The sequence below is a fragment of the Taurulus bubalis genome, assembly GCF_910589615.1.
Source record: "Taurulus bubalis genome assembly, chromosome: 19".
Taxonomy (NCBI): domain Eukaryota; kingdom Metazoa; phylum Chordata; class Actinopteri; order Perciformes; family Cottidae; genus Taurulus; species Taurulus bubalis.
In genome coordinates, this window is record NC_136607.1 from 13,044,216 (window position 1) to 13,058,881 (window position 14,666).

A 14,666-nucleotide genomic window follows, 5' to 3' on the forward strand; every position below is an offset into this window, starting at 1 on the left:
ATCCAAACCCAAAAGCGGACCATGTTCAGATAGTGGATCTCGGCAACTGTGGCTTTTAGTGAACAACACAGAGGAGATTAATCACTCAGTGAAAGGGATGGATGATAGATGGCTGGACGGATGGATATTTGTCCTCAATTGATGACTGATATAGCCCTTAATCTCTGTAAACATGTGAAAACCAGAGAGGCATAGCAGTTGTTTGGCAATGGGAAGACTATGAATCTCCATTTCGCTCATGCACAAAAGAACCCCTATCCTCCCCCTGCCCTGTTATTGTGTCTACACATGGATACAATTAAGCAAAATGCACCTTAGCAAGAAGGTTACAACGCAATCTCTTGTTGGAGTTCACGTTTGTCCTCCAAACACAATTAATCACAAATAGACCGTAGAAAACAAAAAGAATAGTTTTTTCCTCATTCTTTCAAGCCAGTTAACGTCACAGACCAACTGCGGAAAAACAGGAAGAGCGCAAACTCAAAAGCTGGTCTTGACTAACTCCATCAGTGCCACAACTAACTATATACACACACACAGTCATTTAAAGTAAACAAAAAAATGCAAATAAAACTCTTCATAACAGGAAAGTTTCAATCTCGTGGCTTTCGCCATCTTTTTAAACCACATCCTCTTCTCATAAAGCGACCACATCCTCGGAACGAGCTCAATGCTACTTTATTGACACAGAAGCACTCCTCCGCTCTAAAGCAACATACCAGGAACAACACAACTATTAACGCTGAAAAGAAACTACAGAGACTCTAATAAGGCAGTAGCACGTCGTATTGTGCAGCTCCAAAAGCCAGACTTTTGCTCTGTAGAGGCAGCTTGAGGTGTGTTGGTCAAAAGAAATGTCTTATATTGCCTCTGCTAATGGGTGTGCAGTCATGCTCACAGTGTAACAGCTCCTCTGAAAAGGTCGTTGTCATGTTAGTTTGGCTTCCTTCATTTATATATATATATATATATATATATATATATATATATATATATATATATATATATATATATATATATATATATATATATATATATATATATATATATATATATATATATATATATATATATATATATATATATACACCTTCTCGACTACACAACACAAAGTTGAACATGTAACTAAATCTTCTTTCATTTTGAGCCTTAGGCCGCCGTGCATCTCAATTTTGTTTCACTCTATTAATATTTTGGGTGCACTCGCCCTCCTGTATTGTTTTCCACCTAAGCCACAGCAGTGTGCGCGGCGCTGCCTAAACGGCAGTCACAACCACAGCCAGAGCTGCACGAGCCCTGCAGCGCCAAGCGTTTATGTGCAGCAACACAACAACCAGTCTGACTGCTATCCTTTTGCAAACATACCGTGCGATATATTGGGCAGGCGACATGCAATACAGAAGCATGCGGTTAGTCACAATAGATTCTGCAGCTGTGCCAACACCGACTGGATTGCAGACCCTGCATTCACCTCGACCTCCCTCCAATGCCAACGGAAAATACCACCGCAAATCCTCTCACACTGCGAGGAGCGAGACGGACGCAGAGACAGCACCAGCTTACCAACTACCAGCACTGCACAACAGCATAGTGTGGCTCACACAGTCATGTGTCAATCAAACTTAACCCTACAGTCCATTTCTTGACCCCAACATCTGGGTGCAGTTGTGGAGCCACTATCATTTTTGATAAAACAGATGCGCAAAGCAAGTAGCTCAGCTACTAAAAAAATACTAATGAACTCAAATACAAAAATTCATGCCTCATGCAAAAATACCAGTGCTTTTACTAGTTAATCCACCTCAGTGCTGAGCATGTACTACAACCAGATGCTACAGCACTATAAAGATATACAAACGCACAAGACTCAACCCGTCCCTACTCCACTCACTAGTATGCACTCTAGCAGCCCCCCCGCCAGGAGCTTTGTTGCAGCCTTTATAAATGCAAAGCTGGTTATGAAATGAAAAAAAGCAAGTACATCCTTCATTATGAACTATATACTACTTATGTTTAGAATGCTGCCACTACACACTCTGACATACCACAGTAACTATAACACAGAGCCACAAGGCTATTTATTGATGACTAAATGTGTGGCATCGCTTGGCTTTTACACCGAAGTGGGGCGATGAGGCGCACACAATTATTAAATCACTAATTCTTCCTTACCTACAGTCATGCTAAGTGGTAACCTCAATATGGATATCAAAAAGAAAAGAAAAGGTTGGGGGGGGAGGGACATTCAAAACCCAAAGACAAAACAGAACTCCTTCTTGTATCCTTCCTCTGCCGTTTGTGGGTGAACAGTCTCCCCCACTCTAGATGCGAAAAATCCCACAGACTTCACACCAGACGCTCGCCGCAATGACCTCAGAGCTGACATCATCATGCAGCTGTGCCCTAGATTTCACAGCACACACAGCTTTGGGTAAAAGGAAAGCGTGTGCGCCAGTGGTTTCAGTTGTCTGGAGGTTTGTTTTGGACTCCTCTGCCTCAGAGTCATAGTGGAGATAGGGGAGAAATGTTGTTGACCGCGTTGGTATGCTCCTAGCGGACCGTCCCGCCGGAGGGAAAATGTCAGATGAAGGGATGGCCGGAAATGTTATGACTAAGGATAGTGCCGAGACAGAAACAGAAACATGACAGCAGTGCCCAAGGAGAGGGTCGGACTATGAGAAACAGTCAATTCTGGTTTCAGTCACAATCAATTGTTGTCGTCTCCCATGACGCTCTCTAATTTAACACCAACAAAACAAAAACAAAAAAACACATACCAAAATGTGTTTGCTGGTTTCGCCACTAAAGAAAAGCAAAAAAAAAAAAAAAGGAAATGTTTGTCCACGTGTTTCCTCATCAGGAGCCATTAAGGATTAATTATCATGATAATCTTAACGGCACACCTGATTGTTAGTTCAAGGAATTAAAACACTAACAGTCTCTGTGATGGTGATGATGGTGATGATGATAATAATAATAATAATAATAATAATAATAATATCACCCTGCGTGAAGCAGTAAGCCACGCTGGTTGGCTGGTTTATTTACGCTGATGGTCACACCATGTGATCTCCCGTGCTGGTGCTGGCAGTCTGGCTGGGCAGCTCAGAGGGGGGCTCCTTCTGTCTGAAGGTCTGCCGCTGGTGTCCAGAGCAGCAGTCCTGACCGGTGACCTTGCACATCCGGTGCTCCTCGTCGCTTTCCTCCTCAAGCCCCGAGCCCTCGTCCAGCTGGCAAACGCACACCTCAATCCCAGAGTCGCCGGTTACATGGCGACGTCGAGTGACGAGCTCCTCATCCTCCTCCTCCTCCTCCTCCTCTGCCACCACCATCATTGAAGCCTCCACATTCTCCTCTGCCAGACATTGTGCTTGGATCGACATCGCCACTGCTTCCTGGTCCGATGAGGAGCCTGAGGCCCGACTGTCCACCCTCAAGTCGGCCTCGGGCAGGGGCCGTGGCACCGTGGTGTCTGGTTGACTCACTTGAGGGAGGAGTGCTGGAGTGGTCTCAATGGGGTTTTCAGAGTAAGGAGGAGGAGGTGTCGGGGGGGTGACCCACTACCTCTTCATAGTCAGGAAGCTTGCAGTCGTTCCAGAACCCTGAAAGTCCACAAATACAAACAGCTTTAGCTTTCAAACAATCCTCCCCATAAAAAGGCAGTTGTACATCCATGTAGAGCTGCAACAATACGTTTTTTTCTTTTTATAAATTAGTCAATCAATGGAAAATGTATTTAAAATAGTTTCAACAATAGAATAATCGTTTGTTGTTTTTGTAAGCTACAATGGAAAAGTAATTAGCTGGTTCCAGCTTCTCAGGTGTTAATATTTGCCATTTAGTCCTCCATGATACTAAACTAATAATAACAATGGATAGCTGCAGCCCTACATTTTAGCGCCTAGACCTTATATTCCTCTGTTTATTATTTCACAAAAAAGGCGCGCGCGCACACACACAAAAAAAATTAAGATGAAGAGGCTGAACATGTCATTCTATCCATCAGCATTACAGGTTTAAAGCTGCACTGTTGGAAGGCATGCCCCAGAAAACAGCTATAACATTGAGTATTGGAAAAATAAGGCTATAACTAAGTTCCCCATGATGTCCTATGGGAATAGCTTCAACTGCATATTATGGAATATCTGTGTGATTCTCTGTCTATGTAGAGTTGTGTTCCCATTCTTCACATTAAGTCAAACATGTTCATTGTGGGCCTCAGACTCTGAACAAGGGGACGCCTTGTCCCACTCTGGTTTGTGATATGAGGGAACAGAATATCGCTGTCCATTGACATTCTGCCGTCTGATGCCCTTCTGACAATGCAAGACCATTTTCTCCAATATACAAAATCAGGCAATCTGCAGAGGAGTATGACAAGATCGGGATGAAGATCACCGCCTCCAATTATAAAGTTATGACACTCTCTCTCTCTCTCTCTCTCTCTCTCTCTCTCTCTCTCTCTCTCTCTCCTCTCTCTCTCTCTCTCTCTCTCTCTCTCTCTCTCTCCTCTCTCTCTCTCTCTCTCTCTCTCTCTCTCTCCTCTCTCTCTCCTCTCTCTCTCTCTCTCTCTCTCTCTCTCTCTTTGTAAAAAGCGATCTTTTCATTCAGGAAAATTAAGAAAACATCTGCTCCGAGAAGACTTCAGGTATATTGTGGATCTGAGTGACAAAGATTGCAAGATCCCCTGCACATTGTATTGTACTTTGAAGGTGGAGAGAGGAAAGTTCAGTCCTGACCCTTAGAATAATGGTGTGCATAAAAACTGCAAACATTAGTCGGATTGCCTCAATTTGTGGGATAGGCAGAGAAGTAGAGTCATCAAAGACAACTGTATTATAGAGAAGCTATTATAGTCTCCTGAGACATCTCAGGGCAGACTTAAGTAATTGAATCTCCCAGCAGGGCCATGAGCACATGAGGATCACATAGGAGATGCTGGAAACCGTTGCTGTAGAAAAGATCATCTGTTCTATGCTTACACCACCACAACCCAGTTTGTAACTCAACATGCATATTCAACATAACATCTGAAAGAGCCCTCTTCATCCAACGGCAAGACTACTCACTTAGATTGAGTGGTGGAGGGGAAATGAAGGAGCTGGAGGCTCCTTGGTAGGCCATGAGGCTGATCTCACGTTGACGTTGCTCCTGCTGAAGACGCATCTTAACCCTCCGATGCCGGTAGGCACAGCAGCAGCTCAGCATGATGATGAGGGTCCATACCAACCAGAACCCTATCAGGGAAGGACAGACCCTTAACTCTAGGCAACTTGTGAACCGAGCCAGGCTTCCCCTGGCACTAAACAAGGCAAAGGGCAATAAGTCCATGGGCAAAATAAAGCAAACATAAATTGCAGAGTAATGCAATTCATACTTTTCAGTATATTTTGTGTGTGATAGTGAAACTAATCTGAGAATAAAACACAGATTAAACAAATCAACGCACATTTTGAGAGTTAAACCTACAACATCTAAATGAAATGAACAACAGGTATGAGATACAAACACATAGGGTTCACACGAATAAAGAATTGGGAAAAGAAAGAGTCAATAGTAGCTTACACCAGAGCTCATAGTAGTAGGTGCAGCATTCTGTCTCTCCACAGCAGTACCCCATCTCACAGCGGTACTGCTCATTGTTTACCCCGAAACAGAACTCCTTCCCCTTAAATACACACAAGGGCACAACACAACGACAAAGTCAATCACACAAGTAAACAAGAAACCACTTCGCAAGCTGTTGATAGACTGACCTATTTCTAGAATCTATTTAGCCTTGGTATTTTAGTATGTTTACACATCCGTGTTAAGTTTCTGTACTGTAATGCTTAAGTATACAGGAACATATGTACATGCAGATGTATTTTTTATATTACAGAGAGAATGATAAATGTTGCTACTTATCAAGAACAAAATTTGGTTTTGAGAGTAACCTGTAGCAATAAACCAATGACGTCAATGCTAGTGCCAAACAAGGTCAGCACGTTAACAATGTTGCAGATAAAATGCTCAATTGTGATGGTTAATCTCTTCATCAATTTACTTCGATTTAAAGTTTAAAACAGTGGTTATTGTAGGGGATCAAACTGGACAAACTGGGGGTGACTGCCTGGTACCAGTTAGCAATGGCTAACGTTAATCTTGATACACTTGGTTTTCAAACTGTGAAAATAGAGATATTAAAAACACATTCGTGCATCTCGGAGCTACGACCTAAACATCTTCCAGCAAGTTAACTGTCGAGATATAAACGAAAACTTTGACTCGGTGACGTCATACGCGAACCGTGCCCTGTTTCCTTTGTGGAGGAGACAAAAAGGATCGCAAAGGGCCTTCCCCCACCCCAGGAGCAGCGGCGTCGAGTGAGAGCGTGAGCCGACCCCGAGAGCGGTGGCGACGGGCTTACCTGCACTAGACAGGTCCCGGTACAAAGAAGACCTACAATGGATCCCAGTGCTTTCTGCGGCATCTTTCCGGGTTGTCGGCCGTTAACACGACAGGAATCATATAGCAGTCGGTCGAATCGTTGACTATCGAGGTTTTAACGAAGGAGGCTGTTGCAGGTTAAATGTTCAGCTTGCCGCACTCGGACATGTTTGTGTTGTTCCTTGACTCAGAAACAGTAGTAGTAACACAAAACGCAAGCGCCTTTTCAACTCTAGGGGGCGCTGCGTGCGCGTCTGTGAAAACCTATAATTTCACTTTTGCAAATTCAATTCTTCCTGTTCTTTTAATGGCAAATTGCAACCGGAAGGAGCGTTATCGACTTTTAGTTAGTCCTAGGTCGATAAGTGAAGACATTCAAGTAAAAACATTCAACATTAAACATAAAAACCGTGTTGCTAAAAAAAACTCGTATTTAATAATGCCATTAATTGTTATGTATACAAGCGATACACTGTGAATGTATCGCTGGTAGCAGCACTTATTAACACTCAAAGGTTAATTCTCAGTTTAGGTTTTCCTCGAATAAACCTTCACATGGTAATGAATAAATAGGCTAAATAAAACGACAGAATATGCGCTTAAATAAGTCTACAACTAGTAAATAGTCTATTAAACAATACATCAATACAAATAAATAATGTCCACAGTAAAAGAAAGACCAAATACAAACATAAAGTACGTTTGTTATTTCTGTATTTCTTATTTTGCATGGTGCGGTTTAGGTCCTCCGTTTTTTTCCGCTCGTGCGGATAGATGCTGTCACGTTGTTTACGCTGACGTCACAGCAACACAAGTTAACAGTTGTTTTACCAAGAAGCATGGTTGGAAAGATGTTAATCCATGTAGTCGGAGCAAGCGGCCACAGCCACAACACCTGAAGAAAACATGGTGAGTTATAACGATTCAAAGCCGCTTTGGAATCAATGTATTAATTAAATAACGGGGACATTTCCTTTTGTATTTTCATTGAACGATATGTGTTGTTTCAAGACGTGTGTCTTATTGAAAACAGTTACTGCTTGCTAGCATTGCATGACAATGAATGTTGTGTTAACATTCGTATTAATAGTGTTGTATGCTGATGCTTTGACAACAAGTCACATTACATTGAATGGGGCACCGAGTTAGCGAGATGATTGAAAACTACTTTAGTTATCATGGGGAAAAAATACCAACAATATGTGAATACTGATGCTGTCGATGATAATGAGTTGTCACGGAAAAATAGCAATTTGAAATTGTAATAGTTTTAATCAAAAAATGTTTTATTCTCCTTTTGGGATCATTCACTCCCAACAATACAAATGTAACAGCTTTACATGTAAAGAAAATATCTGGACAAATTATAAAGTTGCAAAAACAAAATCCAAGAAAACTATTCAAGAGAGTTTCAAGAAATGTTTTAAATATGTGCAATGAAATGTGCTGAAATTATTACTTTATGTGTCCATTTGTCTATCGACAGAAAATCTGTTGAAAATCTGTTGTTTCTACATTTGGCACAGCACATGTCACAGAGTTCAGAGACAGCATTGTCATCTTAACAGAGCACACAGCGAGATAAATGGCTTGAGGCAAAGCCTTCCTCACCACCCTCTGGACACGACCCATTCACATGTGCACATGCTTAATCTTGGCCAATGAGAGCTTTTGGCCTGATACATGTGTAGGCCTCTGCAAATGGCTAAGTCCTCACGCTCTAGAAGAAGGTTCTTGGGGTGAGGTGAGTGTTAAACCTCCTGTACACGCTGCGTTTCCTCTGCCAACCCCTGACGCCATGCTGGCCTGCGAGGGTTGCTGCTTTACCGATACAGCTTAGGCCATGTAACAACATAATGAGAAAGTGCTAGCAGGTTTCCCGATGTCATCTTTGAACCTGCTGTTCCATTGAAGTCGCATCACCTCTAATATGCACCCAAAGGGCCTGTTGTCCATTCTTCGGAGGCTGAAGCAGACTCCCGAACAGGAGGTGCGCTTACTGTTGCTTGGCTTGGACAATGCTGGAAAGACCACTCTGCTGAAACAGCTGGCAGCAGAAGACATCAGCCACATCACCCCCACACAAGTACAAATACACACACACATAATGTTCTCAAATTGATACATGTATTCATTTTCCAGCCACCAGATTTTGTAATCAGGCTTTAATTCACCTGTGTAAAACAATGCATGTCATCTTTCCACAGGGCTTCAATATTAAGAGTGTTCAATCAGCTGGCTTCAAGTTGAATGTTTGGGACATTGGAGGTCAGCGCAAGATCCGCCCCTACTGGAGGAATTATTTTGAGGACACAGATTTACTGGTAGGCTTTAGTCTTTGATTAAACTGGTTGTTACAATAGCCGGAATTAAATAAATTCAACATATATCCTCCATGTTATGAACCATTTTGCTAATATATTTAACTGTGTTGTTTGCAGATCTATGTGATTGACAGCTCAGACAAGAAAAGGTTTGATGAGACGAGCCTGGTGAGTTTCTTTAAAGGAGGGCAATGATAAGATATGTTTAGTGTGATTATTAATATTATTATGTGCTCATTGTAAGACTGCAGACTCATATTCAAGCATAATTTCTGATGGTGTTGAGTGCAATTAAAGCCGAAAAGTAAATATAATAATTTATTTTGACTCCAATACACATGTGTCACATATATCACTGACAACCCTTGTGTGTCTGTTCCTCCAGGAGCTGTCTGAGTTGCTGGATGAGGACAAGCTCGCTGCTGTCCCACTGCTAATATTTGCCAACAAGCAGGACCTGATGACAGCCACCCCAGCGTCTGAGCTGGCAGAGAGTCTCTATCTGCACACGATCCGGGATCGAATGTGGCAAGTCCAGGCCTGCTCAGCAGTCACTGCTGAGGGAGTGCAGGTAAATACAGTACACACAGTCTGCCAACACAGCAAGGACTGCGACATCATGGGCTGCAGAGTGGCCTTGGCAATCAGTTTAATAACTCAGGCAGCAGCGAAAGGTAAGCTAATAAACATAATTGACTTCAGAAGGGATTTAGGATGTATTATAGGACGACTTGGTTCTGTATCTGTCACATTAAAACTTCCGGTAACACTTTATAATAAGTGCACTCTATGAAGCATTAATTAAGTATGAGTAAACACTTAATTCATCATTTATGAAGCATTGTTCCACACTTTATAAATGATGGATTCCCCATTTGTAAATTAAGTATTATATAATGCTTCTTAGCGTGCAGTTATTATAAAGTGTTACCAAACTTGATGTCAAATTCCTATGTTCATGTTTACTGACAAGCCAGCGGCAACTTTGCAGCTCCGATCTGTTCAGCCTACTCTGGGTGTTGAACTGAGGACAGGACGTCTCCCTACTCAACCTATACATGCTATTTATAAGATTGCCTGGATTAAAGGTCCCAAGTTAAGCATGATTCTCACAAGCAAAGAGGCTTTGCTGTTGTGTCTCCACCATATGAGACACAAAGCCCACTGCTCCTTAAATACTAAGGATGGGTCAAATGAAGAGAATACATTTCCCCACTGTGGGACTAATAAAGGATTAATTATATTATTGTATTATATTATATGTAGAAATGGCTCCTATGATAATGTCTCACCAGCCGCAATAGGAAGAAGAAAAAAAACTGCCAGTTGTCAAATTGATTCCTATCTCCTGACTAATTATAGTGACCTGCAAATCAGCATTAAACCCTGTAAACATATTTTTAAGCTGTGGCTCACATGGATTACATCTCACTAATTTTAACAGCACGAACACATTGTCTGCTTCTTTACAGGATGGCATGACCTGGGTTTGCAGAAATATAAGGTTTGGAAAGAAATAATTCAAGAAGCAAAGGATCCGTGAACAACTGCAGTTGCACTTTGCATTTTTTACTTATGCTGTCCAGGACAATAATGTTTTTTATAAGAACCGCTTTTGTCAGTCTGTGTTCACCTGGCAGTATAAAAACTAGAAGTAGATGTTTTAAAGACAGTAATGATAACGTCTTAACCCTGTCACTGCATATCTTTTAATGTCTATATTGTAAAAAGGTTTTACTCAGACGTGTTGTGCATCCAGTTATTTTTGTAATGTGGTACTTGGTATGTAGGCATGAATAAAATTCTGTATTTTGTATGCTGGATTCATGACTGACTGGTGTCATATGACTGTGAGTCTCTGTATTTAAAGCTAGAGGGCGGCCTTGCGCTAGTGTTGCCTAATTATGAAATCTACTACTTGCCATGAATGTTGTGGCATCCCATGTCATTTTTGATTTGTTCATTTCATGATCGCCAATCCTTTCTCCAGTCTATATAGTACGCGCTATCGCTAACCATAAAGTCTAATCTTGAGATATAAGACCATAAACAAGGCAGGCGATCATCATATATAATATATATAGTTAATTTAGTGATGCTTCAACATTTTGCCAATTTACACGTTCACAGAGCTGCTTATGGCCTCACTTCTGTTCTGCTTAGGTCCAGAAAAAATCTGTACCATGAACAAAATGACCATAAAGCATGGACACTTACAAATGCACACAGGTAACAGACCTCAATACATCTCTCTTGCATACGCAATAAACCCTACAGAAACACCTTGGTCATTCAATTACTCAGCTGCTCACCTTGTTCACCATGATTTACCACAATGCAATTGCATATTCTGTCTATTCTTTCTGTTTTGTCTTTTGCAGCACTTTTGCCACAAAGCCCACTAATCTGAACTGGCCGAGTGCGCCGCTGTGGTCCTATAGGGCATTTACATACAAACCTTTTCCAGGACTAATAGCCCTCCAATACAATTTGCATTTATATAGCCCCCTTCATACCAACATGATTTGGCGCCTTTACCCATGATAAAAAATAAACCTCCTCCTTTGGCCTTGAGTTACTGCCCTGCTGCCGCTGGTGAGTGTGTTCGTGTGCGTCCCTCTATGTATGTAAGGTTGGTTGATTTTAATATGTCAGAGTTGCTTGATCCTCCGATGGAGACTGAAACAAGTGTGGAATGCCTCATGATGATTCAATGTGGGCTTCGGTCTCATTTGGTAGTGTGTTATCAGCAATACAGTACACTTGAATATTGTTGATACAGCAGTGTCAAACATTTGACCAGGCTCAAGAGCCACAAGGTAAATATTAAGCCACAACAGATTTTCATACCGACCGTTATTCAGTTGGAGCTACTTTCAATTTGCTCGTGCAAATGCATCCAACACTTTTACAAGGCTCTATGGAGCATACACCAAAAGAGAAAAAGAAAAAAAAGTAATGAATAAGGAAATGAAATCCTACCATGTGAGACTGAGAATAAAATGCCCCGTCTCTTCCTTTGGAGTGCTTAATCATTAACATCTAATCCGTGTGATTATCGCTCAGCCTGTAAGAAATATACCCAATTACACATAGAAGTACTCTGATAAATCTTTCCAATTTTATCTACCAATAGTGTGTGCATCACATGGCAAACGGTGTGAAGTGCCTTTAAATCCCAAATGAATAAAATTGGATTTAGCAAATAGAAGAGTGGATTGGAGCAACCAGTCCTCGTTACCTCTGGCTCGATCGTGAGCGAGGTGAGGGGCAGTCAGGCCTGCAAAGCGCCATAAATCATGGGACTTTCCCAGCTACTCAGGCCCACACACCGGCCTCCCACACAGGGGAAACGAAGGGCAGAGAGTCTGATTGACTCTCAGGGCCAGAGAGAGAGAAAGGGGGGCCGAGATCCTGTGACTTAATTAAAGTGTTGTGTATCTCACACACTGTAACTACAGCTCAGTCACTTTGGTGCTACAGCAGCAGGGGATATATCCTCAACCACATCTGAAGAAAAATGCAGAGGTGCTTTCAGGTTATGAGGAGCTAATGTCATAAAGAACTACATATTATGAGACCGGTAGTTGAACCAAAGCATGTACATGCACTTTATGTGTCCTCTCATATAGTTGACCCCGTGATTACAATGATAATGCATCAAAGGTGATTCTGTGATACGATATATTACAAGGCAGACATCTACAATACACTAATACATCTGTACTACTGAGGAGGAAAACATACTCTAAACATGAAGTGCTTCTAGAACAGGATTACATTTTGCATTATTTGAGTGTATCAGTTCTCAGCTAATTTAACAGGGGCATGCAAGTATGCATGTACGTATGTATGTACCATGATTAAAATGTCTTCTTCCTCTTTCGGCTGTTCCCGTTTGGGGTCGACACAGCGGATCACCATGATTCAAATGTAAATACAGGTAAATAAAAACATTTCTATAAAATAATATCTGTGATAAAAGGGAAATATCTGGTTCTAGCATCTCTAATATGAGGATGTGCTGCTTTTCTCTCTCTCGTTTAATTTCATTGAAAATCCTTTGGAAGAGAATTTGTGAGGGACATGTTTTTATGACATTTAATAGACCCTACAATGAATCCATTAATTAAGAAGATAATTGGCAGATCAATCAATAATGGAAATAATTAGTTCCTTCCATAATCAAGCATGATACTTGATGCCAGTGTATTGATAATGTATCATACTATTGTTAACTCTGTATCAATAATGTCTTGCAAGAGAACAAATATTACTGAATATTTATTCCACCCGTATTCAACCAAATAAAAAAAGGGAACACATTATCTCAACTGTAATGTTAAGGAGCATGTATGGTGGAATAGCTGCAGCTGAATCACTCAGAAGCATCTTTACCATAACAGCAACAGTTTGTCCTCTGCCTGGACTTGTAATGTAAAAGTGTTCTTCTGCTCCCCCCTCAAATTAAACTCCTATGTACCTTGTAAGCTGCGACAACCAAAATGAATCTGGCTCATCCCTTCAGTAACAATTACAGCGTTGGGGAGAGTTTGTCCGGCCAGCACAGCGTCCCTCCTGCCTCATTCCCAGGCCAATCCTTTATGATTAAGCAGATAAGTGCTGGTACTGGATGATAAAACAAACGACAAATGTCCACATTCCTCTCATAGCTCCTTTGATGTGTGTGTGCCTCTCTGGGGCTCTTACCTCTTTAAGCCCCCTTTGCTTTAATCAAACTGCAGAGTCATAAACAGCGAGGGATGGGGACTATAAAAATGATCGGGAGGCTCTATCAGCTGGGGGACGGAGGTTCACACCTCAGAGCGGGTCAGACGCAGAGCGCGAGGGGGTCGGCCTGGTAGGGGGTCCATGGCTCCGTTTGATGATACAGGAAGCAGAAAGGGAGCGATGTCAGGGTGAAGCAAGAGGTTGTGTGGTAATGCAGGGGTATGATACCCCGCATTTAGACTGACTTCCCATTTAGCTAATTCAGCAGGTAGAGCGCTGAAGGATCTGGGATTTATCCTGTTTCAGATTGTGCTTCTGGAATTAGGGGTTTTATTACAGAATTTGTATGATCAAATCTGGGAGTCAATACATTATGCTTGTGTTTGTTTTATTTTTTAATGTTCAAAACAGGTTACAGTGTGATATTCATGATGCAAAGAGTTTGCATGAGGAAGATTTCCCATATCTTTTATTGAAAAAGTATGTGTACTCACTAATCAACTCCTCGTCACTCCCTTTGTGTTAAAGTAGCTTCACTACAAATCACTGCAATTGGAAAACAATCATGTCCAATAGATAATAACATGGGTTAACTGTAAGGACCATAAATCAATATCTGACTGACAAGTGTCTCACTCTTCACTATAGCACGAGGTCAGAGGTCATGCTCTTGACCCCTCACCGACCCTTGACTCCAACTGCACCGGGAGGAAATAACACTTTCCCTCGTCCGAAACGTTCACAGATTGACTGATTGCTCTTATCATTTGCCGGATCTGGTCCAATTCTCTTTTCTCTGTTTCTCCCCCACTCTCCTTGTCCCTCCCCGGCACTCATAATAACACTTTTTATCACCTCTCGCTGAAACAGAGACCCAGCACCATCCGTCATTACGGCGCACACTGACAGCTCCTCACACATGCATGGATTTTTACATTTGACTCAATCCAGGGGCTTACTTTACTGTAACCGATTCAATATTCCTCAAATGAGCCGACCGATCTATATACACGCCACAGTGGATGGGATGATCTATTGCACCGCCTTAATAGATTTCCCAGGCTTCAGAGACTGGCTAGTTTAGGAGACAGGGCATAATTTGTGCAATAAAAACATAATTATTCATTTGACTTGCTTGATAATTTATGTTCTTAGGCATTACAGCGAAAATGTGTGTGTGTG

The 14,666-nt window shown here is 41.7% G+C and overlaps 2 protein-coding genes across 2 annotated transcripts; one reads left to right on the forward strand and one right to left on the reverse strand.

The window, feature by feature from the left end:
• Window positions 1–3,056: 3,056 nt before the first annotated feature.
• On the reverse strand, window positions 3,057–6,473 carry wbp1 (WW domain binding protein 1; the record flags this gene model as incomplete). The annotated part of the gene is given in 5 exon segments (XM_079235542.1): window positions 3,057–3,551; window positions 3,553–3,602; window positions 5,070–5,237; window positions 5,566–5,668; window positions 6,410–6,473. Coding segments are annotated over 5 exon segments (879 nt in total). The 5' UTR covers window position 6,473.
• A 1,886-nt stretch (window positions 6,474–8,359) lies between these two features.
• Window positions 8,360–10,273, forward strand: LOC306751413 (ADP-ribosylation factor-like protein 3; the record flags this gene model as incomplete). Its single annotated transcript, XM_079234979.1, has 5 exons — window positions 8,360–8,515; window positions 8,637–8,753; window positions 8,871–8,921; window positions 9,139–9,324; window positions 10,226–10,273. 5 exons carry the CDS (start codon window positions 8,360–8,362, stop codon window positions 10,271–10,273), a joined length of 558 nt encoding a protein of 185 aa, XP_079091105.1.
• Window positions 10,274–14,666: the final 4,393 nt, after the last annotated feature.